The sequence below is a fragment of the Heteronotia binoei genome, chromosome 10 (assembly GCF_032191835.1).
Source record: "Heteronotia binoei isolate CCM8104 ecotype False Entrance Well chromosome 10, APGP_CSIRO_Hbin_v1, whole genome shotgun sequence".
Classification (NCBI taxonomy): Eukaryota; Metazoa; Chordata; class Lepidosauria; order Squamata; family Gekkonidae; genus Heteronotia; species Heteronotia binoei.
The window spans coordinates 945053-964033 of NC_083232.1; the positions used below are offsets into that span (position 1 = coordinate 945053).

The 18981-nt window shown below is 54.3% G+C and overlaps 1 protein-coding gene across 2 annotated transcripts; it reads left to right on the forward strand.

Moving 5' to 3' along the window:
* Positions 1 to 10559: 10559 nt before the first annotated feature.
* Positions 10560 to 18639, forward strand: RARRES2 (retinoic acid receptor responder 2). 2 transcript variants are annotated; one of them, XM_060247889.1, is made up of 5 exons: positions 10560 to 10878; positions 13910 to 14011; positions 15875 to 15973; positions 17913 to 18065; positions 18473 to 18639. In XM_060247889.1, the coding sequence occupies exons 1-4, from the start codon at positions 10711 to 10713 to the stop codon at positions 18018 to 18020; spliced, it is 477 nt and encodes a 158-aa protein (XP_060103872.1). In that variant the 5' UTR covers positions 10560 to 10710; the 3' UTR covers positions 18021 to 18065; positions 18473 to 18639. The 2 variants fall into 2 exon arrangements, with proteins under 2 accessions (XP_060103872.1, XP_060103871.1); XM_060247888.1 differs by having other exon boundaries at positions 10627 to 10878; positions 13907 to 14011.
* Positions 18640 to 18981: the final 342 nt, after the last annotated feature.

Sequence of the window (18981 nt, forward strand, 5' to 3'; positions counted from 1 at the left end):
CCAGCGCCTATACATGGTTTAGACTTCAAATCTGGTGCATTTTGCATTATTTTTACTCTATTCAAATTTGCCAAAATGTTATTTCAATTATTATCAGAAGGTTCTCCAAGGCAAGTTCCCCCCACCCCAAGCCATCATCACTGCTCTGTTATGCTGCCCCCTCGCCTTCCATCCTTTCCCAAGGAAAGGAGGCACATTTACAAAGGTCAGAAGGTCAATCAACAGCTCTGAGCCAGGACAGCTAAAGGAAACCTTCATGTGCAGAAGCCATGCCTGGCTCAATACATGCTGCAGAGGGTGGGGGATTTCACCTCTGTGGAGCTTCTGGTGGATTGTCCCGCTTGGCAACGGGATGCTGGACTGGACGGAGCTTTGCCCTGATCCCACAGAGCTCTTCAGAAGTCCTAGGTATCAAGTCACTCTCTTCCTGCACAGAAAAGTTCCCTCCTCAGCTGACTGTGATCCAGACAAAAGAATCCTGAGAGCCTTTCCCACAACCAGCCATTCATCCCTTTCTTTTGCAAACCTACCCCAAGTTCCTGGAGAGATTTTATGGGTTTTTGAAGTCTGGGTGCATTACAAGATTTTGCACAAATATGAAAACTGGTCCAGGGAATCCTAATATTCATTTCTTTTCTCATAGCAAAGTTGCTAGCTCTTAAAACAGCGAGCATCAACTTGAAGCTGAGTGAACAAAGGCCAGTAAATCTTTGAAGCCCGTGGCCTGGCAAGGGGGCGGAGAAGGTACCTTCACTGCCTTGTACAATCCCTTGCACTTCTGCAGGATGATGGAAATTAAACTGGTGATTTAAAAAAAAAACCCAACACAGCACATTCACTGTCCCAGATACAGCTTTACCGCTTTTCTCTCAGAGAGACGCAACACATCCAGAGAGACCCAGCAAGCTCAGCCACTGAACATGCCCGGCTGACTACCAGAGAGGAACAAGGGCTTCTTGCTTGGCCAGGTGGGGCCCGCCTGCGAGGCTGATTCTGGGCTTCAGAAGGAGAGCAACAGGCCACTTCTCTCGTATTCCATTCTTTTGCCTTCCACTTCCCGAAACCCAAGAGGCCACTTTGACCTCTGGCGCCCACTCCCCAGCCAGGCTGGAGGCTCCAGCTCCACCAACAAGGCGGGGGGCGAGCTGCATTCCAAGACTGGGTTGGGGCGTGGTCCTGTCACCGCACAGCTCCCCCCACAGCGTCTCAGGACCCCCTCCCGGCGGCAGAAACCGGTCGGCCGAGCAGCAGCAGACTCAGAGAAGCCTCCCAAGCATCTCCTTTCCCTCGACTTTGGCGCCCAGTCCCTGCTCGGTGCCGACTAAGGCCTGAGCTGCAGGGGCGGGAGGCCCAGGCCACACCCAAGAGCAGAAGAGACCGTCCAGGAAGCAGCCAGCCCAGACCAAAGGCCTGCCTCCATTCTGCACGGCCAGCCCCGGTCCCGCTTTGCAACCCGCCCATGGGTGCCCCGAGGCCGCTCCCCGGCCCGGGTTCGGATCCCGCCTGCTGCTGCGGGGCGGGGCGAGTGGCGGGCCTACCTCGCGGGGCCGCTGTCAGGCGCAGGGTGGGCCGAGGCCTTCCGCGAAGGCGCGCAACGAAGCCCGGCCAGGCCCCGCTCCCCTCCCCCCCTCCCCCCCTCCGCTCACCAGGCCTGGCGCCGCTGACCCCCTGACCCGGCAGGCGAGGTTGCCATAGCAACACCGCGACGGTCCCGGCCGTGGCGGACGCGAGGGCCGCGTCACCGTCGCATCACCGGTGACCTCACGCGCTGACGTCATGCGCCCGCCGCGCGGCGGAGGGAGGGAGGGGCGAGGCTTCCTTTCTCTCTTTCGAGGGTGGTTTTTTTTTTCCTGCCTTAACGACCACAAGGACCCGGATGGAGGAACCGGAAACCCGTGCTAGTCCCGCCCACTCACCCAGCCCGTATTTCCTCGTGTTTTCTTTCCCGTTTCTTCAGGGCACCGCCCTAGCAGTAGTGCATTCTGGGAACTGGAGTTCCCGCGGAAAACGGTCTCTCCTCCCCCCCCCCGTTGATCTCGCGATGGCTGCGCTACTGCGTGGATCCCGTGACAGCGATGCTTTACGGGAGATGTAGTTCTACGCTGGGACGAGGGAGAAACTTCCGGGAGTTCGAGACAGAGGAAGCGGAAGTACGTAAAGGAAGCTCTGGAGCGTTACCGGAAGCGGAGAGAGAGTCGCGCGTGACCCTGAGGTTGTTTATAACTGATTTGCTAACCATAGAGAGCAGTTCCCTTAGAGAACATGGCTACTTTGGAGGGTGGGCCATATGACATCACATCCTACACAGGCACCTCCCCAAATCCCTCCCTCCCAGGCCCCGCCCACTCCTAATCTCTAGGAATCTCCCAATCTGAAGCTGCCACCCTGGGCCATGCTGGGACTTCAAGGCTGCCACTCTGAGGTAAACTCTTCCCCCAGCCTTGGCATATGTGGTGGCATTAGAATCCTAGAGGTGGAAGGGACCTCCAGGGTCGTCTAGTCCAACCCCCTGCACAATGCAGGAAACTCACAAACACCTCCCCCTACATTCACAGGATCTTAGAATCCTAGAGGTGGAAGGGACCTCCAGGGTCGTCTAGTCCAACCCCCTGCACAATGCAGGAAACTCACAAACACCTCCCCCTAAATTCACAGGATCTTAGAATCCTAGAGGTGGAAGGGACCTCCAGGGTCGTCTAGTCCAACCCCCTGCACAATGCAGGAAACTCACAAACACCTCCCCCTACATTCACAGGATCTTAGAATCCTAGAGGTGGAAGGGACCTCCAGGGTCGTCTAGTCCAACCCCCTGCACAATGCAGGAAACTCACAAACACCTCCCCCTAAATTCACTGGATCTTAGAATCCTAGAGGTGGAAGGGACCTCCAGGGTCGTCTAGTCCAACCCCCTGCACAATGCAGGAAACTCACAAACACCTCCCCCTAAATTCACAGGATCTTAGAATCCTAGAGGTGGAAGGGACCTCCAGGGTCGTCTAGTCCAACCCCCTGCACAATGCAGGAAACTCACAAACACCTCCCCCTAAATTCACTGGATCTTAGAATCCTAGAGGTGGAAGGGACCTCCAGGGTCGTCTAGTCCAACCCCCTGCACAATGCAGGAAACTCACAAACACCTCCCCCAAAATTCACAGGATCTTAGAATCCTAGAGGTGGAAGGGACCTCCAGGGACCTCCAGGGTCATCTAGTCCAACCCCCTGCACAATGCAGGAAACTCACAAACACCTCCCCCAAAATTCACAGGATCTTAGAATCCTAGAGGTGGAAGGGACCTCCAGGGTCATCTAGTCCAACCCCCTGCACAATGCAGGAAACTCACAGACACCTCCCCCAAAATTCACAGGATCTTAGAATCCTAGAGGTGGAAGGGACCTCCAGGGTCGTCTAGTCCAACCCCCTGCACAATGCAGGAAACTCACAAACACCTCCCCCAAAATTCACAGGATCTTAGAATCCTAGAGGTGGAAGGGACCTCCAGGGTCGTCTAGTCCAACCCCCTGCATAATGCAGGAAACCCACAAACACCTCCCCCAAAATTCACAGGATCTTAGAATCCTAGAGGTGGAAGGGACCTCCAGGGTCGTCTAGTCCAACCCCCTGCATAATGCAGGAAACCCACAAACACCTCCCCCTACATTCACAGGATCTTAGAACCCTAGAGTTGGAAGGGACCTCCAGGGTCATCTAGTCCAACCCCCTGCACAACGCAGGAAACTCACAAACACCTTCCCCTACATTCGCAGGATCTTAGAATCATAGAATCCTAGAGTTGGAAGGGACCTCCAGGGTCATCTAGTCCAACCCCCTGCACAATGCAGGAAACTCACAAACACCTCCCCCTAAATTCACAAGATCTTCATTGGCCATAAAGGTGAAGCAACCAGTAAACAGTTCTGCAGATACAAGTGATTGGATTTTCATTCCATTTATCCTAGCAGGGTGGCCAAACTTGTTACTGTAAGAGCCACATAAAATAACTGTCAGGTGTTTGAGAGCCACAAGACATGAACATCAGATGTTTGAGAGCCAGAAGGAAGGAAGGCAAATAGATGGGAGGGAGACATGGAAAGAAAGCAACTTTAACTTTAAATGCATTCTCCAAACTGCCAGCTGGCTTGGCTCGAACAAATAATTTAAAGAGACAAATGCCTTCTCCAAGCTGGTCAACAGGGTGGTGGGGGCTTCGAAAGCTACACAATGGGTGATTACAGACCAGCACTTTGGGCCGACTCAGAGACGGCTCTGAAATCAACCCAAAAAATCCTTCCACACACAAACATCTGCCACCCGTCCTCGTCCAGCACTCACTCCAGCCTAGCAACAGTGATCCATGCAATGGTCACCTCAAGGTTGGATTACTGTAATGCCCTCTACATGAGGCTGCCTCTGTGCCGAACCCGGAAGCTGCAGCTGGTGCAGAACTGTTATTAGGGCTCCCGAAGTGGGAGCACATACAGCCGGGGCTGCGTGGACTGCACTGTCTGCCAGTTGTATATCGGGTTCGTTACAAAGTGCTGGTTATCACCTTTAAAGCCCTATATGGTCGAGGACCTGCCTATCTGAAGGACTGTCTCTGAGGTCAGCGGGGAAGAACCAACTGACTATCCCTGGGCCGAAGGAGGCAAAACTACAGAACACCCGTATACGAGCCTTCTCTATTGCAGCACCACACCTATGGAACCAGCTCCCGGAAGAAGTGCGGGCCCTGCGGAGCCTTGAACAGTTCCGCAGGGCCTGCAAGACCATCTTTTTTAGGATGGCCTTTACCTAACCGAACGACTGTTGGATTCGCCTCAAGTGACTCTGCCATAATATTTACACCTAGAAGAAGAAGAAGAAGATATTGGATTTATATCCCGCCCTCCACTCCGAAGAGTCTCAGAGCGGCTCACAATCTCCTTTACCTTCCTCCCCCACAACAGACACCCTGTGAGGTGGGTGGGGCTGGAGAGGGCTCTCACAGCAGCTGCCCTTTCAAGGACAACCTCTGCCAGAGCTATGGCTGACCCAAGGCCATTCCAGCAGGTGCAAGTGGAGGAGTGGGGAATCAAACCCGGTTCTCCCAGATAAGAGTCCGCACACTTAACCACTACACCAAACTGGCTCTCCTAACCTAACAGAATAGCACCAGAAATGTTAATTTTAAAATTGGAATGTTTTTAGGTGAATGTGTTTTTAAAATTTGTTGTATAATTTATTGTATGGATCGAGATGCTGCTAGCCGCCCTGAACCTGCTTCGGCGGGGAGGGCGGGATATAAATAAAATATTATTATATTATTATTATTATTAGTGCGGCTCAAAAAGCTACCACTTCTGAAGTGTTAGCAAATACAGGAGCCGCACGCCAGTCGCCTCCTTGGCGTCTGGAAGCAGAAGGGCACAAGCAAAGCGTCTTGGTGGTGTGCAACCGCCCAGCTGCCCCAAGTTGCATCCAGCTTTTTTAAAACAAAACTGTTCAGAGCTCATGTGCACATGACTACCCAAGCTGAGTGATGGGAATGGTGCGCAATGGCCATCTGAACATGCCCATGTCGCCCCATGGACGCAATGGGGACGGCTTGTGGGGGAGTGTGTGGAGGCTTCATTTCGGGACGCCTCCCATCTGCCCCAAAATGCCGTCTGTTGTCATCCAATGTGTGTGAAAGAGCCACATGTAGCTTCCAAGCCGCAGTGTGGTTGCCCCTGCTTTATAATTAGTTCATTTGACCAAAGATCTTAAGCATAAAACCGCTATATTTCAGCAGTATAATACAAATGTACAACATGGCATAGCAAGCCAGATAAAAGCAACATTCAGAATAGTGAAATATATAAAAAGGTAAAGGTAGTCCCCTGTGCAAGCACCAGTCATTTCGGACTCTGGGGTGATGTTGCTTTCACAACATTTTCGCAGCAGACTTTTGACGGGGTGGTTTGCCATTGCCCTCTCCAGTCCTCTACGCTTTCCCCCCAGCAAGCTGGGGACTCATTTTACCGACCTCGGAAGGATGGAAAGCTGAGTCAACCATGAGCCGGCTATCTGAACCCAGCTTCAGGTCGTGAGCAAAGCTTAGGTCTGCAGTACTGCAGCTTTACCACTCTGCACCACAGGGCTCTTAGTGGAATATGTAAATCATCACAAAAATCTAAAGCAGATTAAATAGATATACACATTGTGAAAGTCTTAAGCGCATTGGATAAAATCTATAGCGCCTTAAATAGGAAAAATGGGTGGACCCCTGGCATTTCTCTGATGGTCAGCAAAGTAAGGCTGGTTTTAGTGGCATTTTAAGGAGACTGCTGTCAGGAATTTTCTGGATCAAAATCTGCTAATAATGGAGATGCCACCCAGGGCTTGACAGGAAGTTGATATTCGGATATCACATTATTCTGCTCTGGTTAGACCTCATCTACAGTATTGTGTTCAGTTCTGGGCATCGCAGTTTAAGAAGGATCTAGACAAGCTGGGAGGTCTCCAGAGGAGGGCAATGAAGATGATGAGGGGTCTGGAGACCAAGTCCTACGAGGAAAGGCTGAAGGAGCTGGACATGTTTAGCCTGGAGAGGAGGCGGCTGAGAGGTGATAGGATCACCATCTTCAAGTACTTGAAGGGCTGTCATCGAGAGAATGGTGTGGAATTGTTTTCTGTTTTGGGCACCATGTTTTAAGAAGGATATAGACAAGCTGGGAGGTCTCCAGAGGAGGGCAACGAAGATGGTGAGGAGTCTGAAGACCAGGTCCTATGAGGAAAGGCTGAAGGAGCGGGTATGTTTAGCCTGGAGAGGAGAAAACTAAGGTAATATGATCATCATCATCAAGTACTTGAAGGGTATAGAGCAAGGGTGGCCAAACTGTGGCTTTCACACATGTTGTGTGGCTCTTGAAGCCTCCACCACCCCGTCAGCCAGTTTGGAGAAGGCATTTGTTTCTTTAAATTACTCCTCTAAGTCAAGCCAGCCAGCAGCTTGAAGAATGCATTTAAAGTTGCTTTCTTTCCACCTCTTCTCCCTGCCCCCATTTATTTGACTACCTTCCTGTCTTACGGTTCTCAAACATGTTTTTGTCTTGTGGCTCTCAAACTCCTGCCGTTTATTCTTTGTGGCTCTTACTTGCTTACTTACATCCCCTTATAGAGGAAGGTGCAGAATTGTTTTCTGTTGCCTCAGAAGGTCAGGCCAAAACGAAAGGGTTGACATTTAACCAAAAGAGCTTCCAGTTAAACATTAGAAACAACTTCCTGACAGAGCAGTTCCAGTGGAACAGAATTCCTCCTCGAGAGGTGGTGGGCTCTCCTTCCTTGGAGGTTTTCAAACAGAGGCTAGATGGCCACCTGACAGCAATGACGATCCTGTGAATTAGGCAGATCGTGAGAAGGAAGACAGGAAGAGATGGCATCAGTGCTTAGTTCTCCTGCTCCCTTCTTACACACCAAAGGGAATACTGATTGACACTTGGTGTTAGTCAGCAATTTTTCTCCAGGCCACTTTGGCAAGGGATCCTGAAGGGGTTTGACACACATACATCACTGCAGGTGTGTGTGTGTGTGTGTCAGGGAGGTAGTTATGAAGTTCCTACATTGTGCAGGGGGTTGGATTAGATGACCATGGAGGTCCCTCCCAACTCTGTAATTCTGATTTCCTCAGTAGGTTGTCAGGTCCAATTCAAGAAATATCTGGGGACTTTGTCAAGTCCAGTTCAGGAAATATCTGGGGACTTTGGGGGTGGAGCCAGGAGCAAGGTTGTGACAAGCATAATTGAACTCCAAAGGGAGTTCTGGCCATCATATTTAAAGGGTTTTAAATGCCTTCCCTCCACTGGAAATAATGGATAGGAGTACCTTCTTTTGGGGCTCATGAACCGGACCCCCTGGTCCAATCTTTTTGAAACTTGGAGGGTGTTTTGAGAAGAGGCACCAGATGCTATACTGAAAATTTGGTTCCTCTATCTCAAAAATCAGCCTCTCTGAGCCCCAGATACCCTCGGATCAATTCTCTATTATACCCTATGGGAATCAATCTCCATAGGGAATAATGGAGTGCCCAACACACATTTCCCCCCACCCGGCACTTGCTGATAACCCTGAAATGGGGGGAGGGCTCCAAACCGGGGGATCCCCGACCCCAACTGGAGATTCTGGGGGATCCCCTGACCCAAACTGGAGATTAGCAACCCTTTTCCTCAGGCTCTGCCCCCCAGATATTTTCCAACCCAGAGGTGGCAACCCTGCCAGCAGTGGTGGAAAACATGAGGCTCCAGGCTTCTTGGTTTGTTTGTGCAGTTCCCAGTAGAAGGCCACTTGCTTTGTAGATCAAACACAGGGATCGATTCCTGAAAAAAGGGAAATGAAAACAAATTCGCTCACAGGGCCTCTTCCCTTCACGGGGCGACTGCCAGGAACAAGGCAAGGTGCCTTTTCTGAATGGGCAGGTTTGGAAGTTTTCTGACAGCAGAAGCAAAAACCTCCTAGCAATCAAAGATTCCCAACTGCTGGGGATCCGAATGCTCCAAACCTTTCCCAGCCATTGAGACAGCTGAATGTTCCAGTTCCAGGGATTTGCAGTTCAAGATCAGGGAAGCTGCTCACCTGACCCAGCTGTGCTTGAGTGGGCGAACAGACTCCTCACAGAGATCAGGAAGGCCTCAGGAAGGGAGTGGGAGGCCTGGCTGGAGGAGGCCACCAGCGAATAGCCTCAGGGATGTTGTTCCTCTGCCATGATCAGAAGTGGGGGCGTGATGCAGGGCCTTCTCAGTGGTGGCACCAAGCTTCTGGGCATCTTTTCTGGAAGAATTTCACTGTGCTCCATCCCCCTTGGCCTGCGTAGGGTCAGCTGAAACCATTGTTTCCCTGAGGGCTTTGGGCAACTTGTTTGCCTACTGCTTTTCCACACATGACCCTTCTTGTTTAAATCACAAAGGAAGCCTGCCGCTACATATCAGTTGTGCAGCTGAGTGCCGGGCAGGATTCATTCATGTGATGGTTCCTCTGGGTTTGTGGACGGGTTTCCAACTCTGGGTTGGGAAATTCCTGGAGATTTGGTTAGTGGAGCCTGGAGAAGGCAGGCTTGGGCGGCGGGAAGGAACTAATTTCTCTCAGTTGTAATTCTCTGAGAGACCTGGAGGTTGGCATCTCTAGTTCTTGGGGACATCATTGCTTCATGCTTCTGAATGACTGTTGAACACGGTCAGTTTGGGATTGAAAAGTGGATGACAAGGACTCTGTAAGTAAACTTAGTCTTATTTAAACACAAGCAATAAATGTTGGGGGGGGGGTCCCCTTTCTTAGAGGAGAGATGACCTGCTGATAATGGGGAGTGATCCAGGCTGGTTAAGTGGCCATTTCAGTCGAGTGGGGGGTAGACAAAGGTGACTCCTTTTTGACCGGGAGATGATGATACATTTCGTCTTCTCTCTATCACTTCAACATCCACTGTGGGTTGTCCATTTTCTTCATGTGTTAGTGGCGGGGGGCACTCACTGAAGCCTGAGCTCTCTCTCTCCCAAACCCAGAGCTCTTGCCTGCTCTTCTGGAAGGGAGGGAGGCTGGAGGGAACGACCTCTTCTGCTGCAGGCTCCTGAGATTCGGGGACGGGCAGCGATCCTGCCATGAGATGCCCCGTGCCAGGCGGGCAGCTGCTTCCCCTGCCATTTCTTCCTTTGATATGATAGAGGTTTACAAGATTATGCCTGGGATGGAGCAGTCGGGTTAAAATGGATAGAAGGAAGTCCTTCTTCACCCAAAGGGTGATTAACATGTGGAATTCACTGCCACAGGAGGTGGTGGCGGGCCGGCTACAAGCATAGCCAGCTTCAAGAGGGGGTTAGATAAAAATATGGAGCAGAGGTCCATCAGTGGCTATTACCACAGTGTGTGTGTGTGTGTGCGCGTGGGCCATTGGCCTGATCCAACATGGCTTCTCTTATGTTCCGCATGGATGTAAATAAATAGTTCTTCAATCAGTGAACTATTATTCATTTCAGCATTTCTACTTCCTGCCTCTGCAGCAAAGGAAAGGAAACCTGGGAGAGCCTTGCTTTTGGGACAGTGGCCAAAAAACCCAAGTGCCATCAGGAGATCTACCATTGGGGCCAGGACACTAGAAGCCCTCCCACTGTGCCCCCCAAGCACAAAAAGACAGAGCATCACTGCCCCAGACATAAGAACATGAGAAGCCCTGTTGGATCAGGCCAATGGCCCATCCAGTCCAACACTCTGTGTCACACAGTGGCAAAAAACCCCAAGTGCCATAAGGAGGTCCACCAGTGGGGCCAGTGGCTCAGTGGCAGAGCCTCTGCTTGGCATGCAGAAGGTCCCAGGTTCAACCCTTGGCAGCATCTTCAGTTCCAAAGCACCAGGCCGAAGGGGACATGGGAGGCCTCCCCCTGACACCCTGGAGAGCTATTGCCAGTCTGAGTAGACAAGACCCTGATGAACGGATGTCCTGGTTGAGCAGAAGGCAGCTTCCAGTGTTCCTGCTCCGCTTTGGCTCTCCCCCTCCCCGTGTCACAGCCCCCCCCCCCTGCCCTTTGCTCATGCTTTCCCCTCCTGGGCATCAGTCAACACACCACCATTGGTGGGGCAGAGGGGAGGGCGTGAGGCTGGGGCAGCTCTTGGGGGAAGAGGTTAATGAGTGACCGAGATCAGCGGAGAGGAGCCAGCTTGCGGCTGGTCTCAGGAGCAGACCGTGCGGCGGAACTGCAGAGAGGAGGATGCAACAGCTGCTGGTGCTCTGCTGCTGGGGCCTCGTGGCCTTGGCCAGCGTGGCCCCCGAGCGCCTGCAGAACAGGACCCTGGAGATGGTGCTGGACGAGTTCCACAACAGGAGCCGCATCTATTACGCCTTTAAGCAGCAAGCCGTGGTGCCGAGCGTGGAGAGGGTGAGTGCAGGGCCCCGGAGGTGTCGTTTCCAAAGCCCTCCTGATGGAAGTGGCGCTGGGTGGGGGGAGAGGCCTGCAGCCTTGCCCTTCTGCCTTGAGCTGCCCCAGAGGTGTACCTTGGCCCAGGTAGAGTTGCCAGCCTCCAGGTGGGGCCTGGAGATCTCCCAGAATCACAGATCAGTTCCCCTGGAGGAAACGGATGCCCTGAAAGGCAAAGTCAGTGGCCTTATACCCCATTAGAGGCCCCTCCCTTCCAGCCCTCCCCAAGTCTCCAGGGATTTTTCAGCCTGAAGTTCCGCTGGAGAAAACGGCTGTTTTGGAGACTGGACTCTACAGCGCTAGACCTCATTGAGATCTCTCTGCTCCCAAACCCTGCCCTTCTTGTGCCCCACCCCCAAATCGGGGGCTGGCAACCTTGCGTAGTCCAGGAGGTGATACGTGGGGGTGGGGGCTGAAGCTTGCCTTTCTCCTGCCCTGGGATTCCCCCCTCATCAGCACAACCTGGGGCACCCGGGGCAAGCAGCAGCAGCACCACCAGCCAAGAAGCCAGAGGCTGGACTGCACTGGGATGCTAGAGAGGCCCGAGACATCTCCTGTGGAACTGGAGCTGGGATCCTACCCTGCAAAGCAACAGTGCAGCACACCTCAGAAACATCCTACCTGGCCCATGTAGCTGTTTTACATACCTTTACCTGTGCAGCTGCAAAATCCTGCTCTTGCCTCAGCCAGCACGGTGTTTCTGTCAGACCCAAGAATGGATCTATCCTGAGAAGAAACAAGGGGCTGCTGAGAAGAAACAGGGCAGAGAGGCTGAGGCCTTCCCCTGAGAAGAACCTCAGAAGAGCCCTGCTGGGTCAGACTAGTGAGGGTCCATCCAGTCCAGCCTCCTGTCTCACACAATGGTCAACCAGTTCCTCTGGAGGGCCAACAACAGGGCAGAGAGGCCAAGGTCTTCCCCTGAGAACATCAGAAGAGCCCTGCTGGATCAGACCAGCGAGGGTCCATCTAGTCCAGCCTCCTGTCTCACACAGTGGCCAGCCAGTTCCTCTGGAGGGCCAACAACAGGGCAGAGAGGCCGAGGCCTTCATAAGAACATCAGAGGAGCCCTGCTGGATCAGACCAGCGAGGGTCCATCTAGTCCAGCCTCCTGTCTCACACAGCAGCCAACCAGTTCCTCAGGAGGGCCAACAACAGGGCAGAGGCGCTGAGGCCTTCCCCTGAGAAGATCACTAGAAGAACTCTGCTGGGTCAGACCAGAGAGGATCTATCTAGTCCAGCCTCCTGTCTCACACAGCAGCCAAGCAGTTCCTCTGGAGCGCCAACAGCAGGTCAGAGAGGCTGAGGCCTTCCCCCAAGAACAACCTCAGAAGAGCCCTGCTGGATCAGACCAGTGAGGGTCCATCTACTCAAGCATCCTGTCTCACAGAGTGCCCAGTCAGTTCCTCTGGAGGGCCCACAACAGGGCTGAGAGGCTGAGGCCTTCCGCTGAGAAGAACCTCAGAAGAGCCCTGCTGGATCAGACCAGGGAGGGTCCATCTAGTCCAGCCTCCTGTCTCACACAGTGGCCAGCCAGTTCCTCTGGAGGGCCAACAACAGGGGAGAGAGGCCAAGGCCTTCCCCTGAGAAGAACATCAGAAGAGCCCTGCTGGGTCAGACCAGGGAGGGTCCATCTAGTCCAGCCTCCTGTCTTACACAGTTGCCAACCAGTTCCTCTGGAGGGCCAACAACAGGGCAGAGAGGCCAAGGTCTTCCCCTGAGAACATCAGAAGAGCCCTGCTGGATCAGACCAGTGGGGGTCCATCTAGTCCAGCATCCTGTCTCACAGAGTGCCCAGCCAGTTCCTCTGGAGGGCCCACAACAGGGCAGAGAGGCTAAGGCCTTCTGCTGAGAAGAACCTCAGAAGAGCCCTGCTGGATCAGACCAGGGAGGGTCCATCTAGTCCAGCCTCCTGTCTCACACAGTGGCCAGCCAGTTCCTCTGGAGGGCCAACAACAGGGCAGAGAGGCCAAGGCCTTCCCCTGAGAAGAACATCAGAAGAGCCCTGCTGGGTCAGACCAGGGAGGGTCCATCTAGTCCAGCCTCCTGTCTCACACAGTGGCCAGCCAGTTCCTCTGGAGGGCCAACAACAGGGCAGAGAGGCTGAGGCCTTCCCCTCATGTTGCCTCCTGGCTCTGGGATTCAGAGGATTAGTACCTCAGAATGTGGAAGTTCCCCTCATGTGACATGTGGAAGCCACCACGGCTATCAGTCACAGATAGACTTATCCTCCATGAATCTATCTAACTCCCTTTCAAAGCTGTGGCCATCACTGCATCCTCTGGCAGTGAATTCCACATTTTAACCACCCTTTGTGTCAAGTAATATTCCCTTTTGTCTGTCTTGGCCTCCTGCCCATCAGTTTCACTGGCTGCCAGACTCTTCAGCCTTTCCTCCTTGGGAAGGTCCTCCAGCCTCTGAATCGTCCTGGTGACGCTCTCCGTCCTAAAAGGGCCAGCAGAGTGTAATGGTTAAGAGTGCAGGGACTAGGATCTGGAAGACCCAGGTTCGAATCCCCACTTGAATTGATCCAGTTCCTTGAAATGCCCAGGAATGGCCCAAGCTGTAAGAGAACTCAGAGAGAAGCAAGTGGAGCTGTGGAGAAGCACAGTGCTGTGGAGGGGCCGTGGCACAGGGGAAGAGCCTCTGCTTGGCATGCGGAAGGTCTCAGGTTCAATCCCCGACATCTCCAGTTTAAAACCATACAGTAGGTAATGTGAGACCCCGGCAGTTGCAGTCAGTCTGAATAGACAAGACTGACTTTGAAGGGCTTTTGAGGGTCTGGTTCAGCATAAGGCAGCTTCACCAGAGTGGGAGAGGCCACCCTCTCGCAAGGAGGATGCAGGATCTCAGGGGCTTGAGAGAAGAGGAGGCTTCCAGGAGCACATCACCCAGTGCTCCTCAAGGCTGCCCTTATCTCGGGATGGCTGGGTGGAGAGGGAGGTGGGGAGGGGATGCCTTGCAGCCTGGACCCTCTTCTGTTTGGTCCCAGCAGCTCCAGATGGGGACCTTCGTCCAGCTGGAAGTCGATCTCGTTCAGACGGTTTGCTTGAAACAGCTACGAGGGACGCAGAACTGCCAGATGAAGCCAGGCGGGGTGAGCCTCAATACCCCCTACTGAAATGCCTTTGGGCTGCACTGCCTGTCACTGGGGGGGGGGGGCAGGTTTCTTTTCAGCACAGTGATCGTCTTTGTCCACATAATAAGCCCAAAGCCCATCGATATGTGAGAGGTTCACCCCGCCTCTGATGCTCTTGGCCCCAGTCCCGTCTTGCGCACTATGGGGCGCCTCCTACCAGGCCCAGCCTACTAACAGTGGTGTTTTCCTCCCGAGAAAGGAGCCGTCTCCTGACAGAGGATGTTAATCTGATCCTGGCAAATCCTGAAGTTTGGCCAAGTTCTCAGACTTCCTGGGAAATAAAGCAGAATTTCCCAGGACAGGACTTGGCATCCTGGCTAAGCAACATCCCTAATTGGACCAAATTATTTCTTCTTGTTTTCTGTGGCCCCGGAAGGTAGGATCAGAACCAACGGGTTGAAATGAAATCAAGAGTTTCCGGCTCAACATTAGGAAGAACTTCCTGACTGTTAGAGCGGTTCCTCAGTGGGACAGGCTTCCTCCTTGGGAGGTGGTGGGCTCTCCTTCCGTGGAAGGTTTTTAAACAGAAGCTAGATGGCCATCTGACAGCAATGAGGATCCTGTGAATTTAGGGGGAAGTGTTTGTGAGTTTCCTGCATTGTGCAGGGGGTTGGACTAGATGACCCTGAAGGTCCCTTCCAACTCTAGGATTCTATGCACTTCCTGGACATTAGAGCGGTTCCTCAGTGGAACAGGCTTCCTCGGGAGGTGGTGGGCTCTCCTTCCTTGGAGGTTTTTACATAGAGGCTAGATGGCCATCTGACAGCATTGAGGATCCTGTGAATTTAGGGGGAGGTGTTTGTGAGTTTCCTGCATTGTGCAGGGGGTTGGACTAGATGACCCTGGAGGTCCCTTCCAACTCTAGGATTCTGTGATTCTGACTCCACAGCCAATCAAGGCAAAGCATAACGTTCCTCAGTCTACTGCAGGCAGGGAAATCTGGCAGGACATCTTCAGGATCCAGTGAATGGGGAAGGGGTGGGGGAGAGAAGATATCACAGCTAGCGGCCTGTGTCCATGGGATCCAGATGTTGGGGGTGGTTCAGCCTAGCCTGACAGCCTGGGGGGAGGAGCTTATTCCACTGAGCCGGCTCCGGTCAGTGAGTGTGAGAGCATCTGGGGGAAAGAGGCACCCACGTTCCCAGGGGCATGTCCAGGACTCCCCATTCCAGCTCCCAGTGCCGCTGTGCGGATGAGCAGAGCACCTTCAGGCTGGCATCCGGGTCCTTGCCTGCTTCAGACGTTGGGTGCTGCTCTGCTAGTGTCCTGGTGTTGGAAGCAGGCAGGAGCAGCAAGCAAAGCAGTGCCCCAGATGCATCCCCTCTGCTGCTCCGATTGGCCCTCGGCCCCCAATTTCATGCCCCTATGCTGGTGCTGCGCTCCACAGCTTGTTAAGCAGCTTCAGAGATGGCTGCCAAGCTCCCGTGGGCTGAATATGGCCCCACGATCAGAAGCTGCCCGCCTCTCTGAGCTGCAGTTGGTCTTACGCCCCTTCAGTGGTCACCTGCGCCCACGCAGAAGCTGAAGCTCCCTTTTGGAGATGTTCAGCATGGAAGAACAGCCTTTTTGGAGGTGGGATGTCCCAGCCCTCGCTCACCTGGCCAGTCTAGAAGATCCAAACTTTAGGGAGGCATCTCTTGTGCAACCAGCCCTTACACCAAGTCACGCTCTGTGCAGCCCTGGAGTCTCCTGGGCAGAGAAAGGGCTTTCCCAGCTGATCTCCCTGCATCCTTTTGCCTGGGAAATGCCAGAGGGAGGCTGGAAGCAGGACCCCCTCCCACCCTTCTGGGCCTCTCTCTCTTTCTCTCCCTGTATGTGCAGAGGAAGCAGAAGTGTCTGGCTTGCTTCAAATTCAACCCCAATGGAGAGATATTGGACAAATCGATGCGGTGCCTGTCGCAGCAAGTGCCAATCTTCCAGGTGGGCCTTTTCCTCCTGTCCTTGGTGTGGCCGCTCAGGTCAGGGCCCGTGGGAGGGGGTTGGAGGACTGCAGGGAGAGCTCTACGAGGCGGGGTGGGGTGGGGTGTAACACTCCTTTGTTATGAGGGCCGGATCTGACCTTATTGGGCTGGGCCACCTGTGCCATAAAATGTCATGCCAGGAAGTGGAGATACAAACTTTATAAAGGACACACAGGTGCTTTTTTAAAAAAGGTGCTTTCTTTGTATTTCTCCCATGGGATCCGGGGAACTGGGCAAAGGGAGCTCTGGCTCTTTCCTTCCTTCCCCAGGGGACTGGAAGGGGGGAGTCTCAGCCAATAGAAGGGAGGCTTGGCTCAACTATTCTGTTGTCTGACAGATAGCCTGGTAAAGCAAGTTCTCCCTCCCCAAGGGAGGAACCTCAGCCAATGGAAAAAGTAGAGGCTTTGCTCTGCAGCTCTGATGTGAATGAGCAAGTCTGGCAAAGCAAGCTGTGATCCAGAAGGAAGCAAGAGAGGGGGAGAAGGAACTTGGAAGACTTGTTTGTGGTCCTGACAGGAGCCCTCTGGGGGCCTCATCTGGCCCCCAGGTTGCATGTTTGACACCCCTGTGTAGAGTAGCAAGGCCATTGGCTTCAGGCGTGACTGGGGGGAGACCTAATTCAGGCCCCTGGTGGAAGCCAAGCCGGTCTGGCTTCAATCTGGCAGGCACAAGACAGGGCCGCCAGTCTCCAGGTGGTCCCTGCGGATCTCCAGACCCCCCGGGTGAAACGGATGCTTTAGAAGGTGGACTCTACTATGGCATTACTTGGCCTCCCTAAGCTCCGCCCTGCAAATCTCCAGGAATTTCCCAGAGTTGGCAACTCTAAAAGACAGGCCGCTAGAGCCCTTCCTCCCTCCCCCCCCATACATTGCTTTCCCCTTCATCGGTGTGTGTGGGGGGGGTGCATAACTGCCATCAGTGTTGGAAGATGTAATGGGGCTGCATAGTTGATGCCCCCTGTTGTCTTGGTCTGGACATCTGAGCGTAACTGTTGACATGGAACCACACCCACGCGTTCCCAAGGGCCCAGTGTTTTGCTCTTGTGCTGCTGCTGAGGGGCCGAGTCTTGCCCCCACCCCCCGCCCCGCCCAGGAAGTCCTCAGTGCTCAGGCAGGCCGGGCCAGGGCCAGATCTTCTGCCGCTCACCCTGGCGAAACTGACATTCTGGCGCAGGGCCTGCCCCAAAGCGAGGTGTGCCCTCAGAATGGAAAGCTGCCGCTGCCAGCACACCTGGGGGTGGGGGGAGGGCAGCTGTCCAGGCCCAGAGCTGCCAGGGGAGGGGGGAGCAAACAGAGGGGGGCAGGGGTGGGCTAAATAAGGTGGACACCCAGCACTCTCCTCCCTCCTGAAACTTCCCTGCCCTTTCTTGTGGGGAGCCTTTTCCCATCTCTTCCTGCCTTCTGGGCTTCCGCAGGGGAAGGGCCCTTTGCATGCCGAGGACAGGCCAGCTGTGAGGCTGAGCCTGGTCAGGATTCTTAGCCCCCCTTCTTCTCCCCTGAAAGGGCCAGCGGGTGCACCCCCAGCTGACCCCTCCCGCCGGACCGGAGCCCAGAAAAAGAAGTAAAGGATGGGAGAGAGCCAGTCCCCTCCCCCATCCTTCTGCCCGCATGAGGTGTCCCTTTTCCTCCTCCGTTCATCGTGGGCTGTGAAGAAGAAGCCTCTTCTTCCTGGGGGCCTTGTCCCCCCTGCCCCTCGAAGGGAGGGTGGGCGGCTCGTTCAGACAGACAGAGCGGTTGAAGCAGCGGCTGGAGCCTCAGCCTCCAAAACCCCTCTCTGCTTCGCTGCAAGAGATCCAGCCCACGAGGTCCTTGCTGGAGCAGCCCTCAAGATCTGCAGAGCCCTCCTGAGACGCTCAAGCAGGCCGCTTCAGCCCCCTGCCCTTTTGGCCGCCCCTGCAGGAAGTGTGGAAGAAGCAGGAGCAGGAATGCGAGAATGTCAAGCTGACGGGGGAAGACCGCTACCGGCCCGGCGTCTTTGCCTTTATCAGCCAGCTCCCGGATGGGTGACTGAAGGGGCTCCCCCGGAGGGAAGGAGGCCGAGGGAGTCCTCTGGTAAGTGCTCTGCTGTCCCCCCCACTTCCAGCCGGAGGAACCGCAGGGGCAGTGAAGCTCCAGAGCTGGGCGGTCTCTTCAGAGGCCTAAAAGGGGTCAGTGACCGAGGTGGAGAGAAGGCACCTTTGGAGCCAGGAAGGGGAAGCAGAGAGCGAGGCCCCCTCCAGCAGCTGCTGGGCACTGAGAGAAGGCTGTAAGAAGGGAGCTTTCTCCACCAGCCCTCCTGCTGCCTGAATAGCCCCCCTCCCTGCCTCCCCCACAAAAACCCCTTCTTTATGCACCAAGTCATTACTGCGGGGGGGGGGGCAATGTTGGTGGGTCCCCTCGGTTCTGGGCTTCCCTCCCCTGAGCCCCCGGCTCATCCCTCCGGGACCTCCTGTCTCCCTCCCTCTCCTTCTCCCACTCAGATGAGCCCCACACTCAACAACCTCTGCGGTGACTTCCGGCCCAAGAAAGCAGCAGCCCGGCAGAGCGGCTTCCACCCAGGGGGCTCATCCCCACCCCAGAGGAGTCTGCCGCTTCCTCGGCCCAGCTTTCGGTCTCTATGTCTGCAATAAAGATGCCACCCTCCCAATACTGGCTTATTTCAATCAGGGACAGGTGTCTGGAGAGGGCCTGTCTACCTGTCTCCCCCCACCAGCAGATCTGCTCCTGAAGTGCCCCTGGGATGGGGCCATGCTGCTGTGCTCAAGGCATTGAGGGGGAGGGATTGGTGAGTTTCCTGCATTGTGCAGGGGGGTGGACTAGATGACCCTGGAGGTACCTTCCAACACTTCTATGATTCTAACAGGCTTCCTCCTTGGGAGGTGGTGGGCTCTCCTTCCTTGGAGGTTTCTAAACAGAGGCTAGATGGCCGTCTGACAGCAATGAGGATCCTGTGGATTGAGGGGGAGGTGTTTGTGAGTTTCCTGCATTG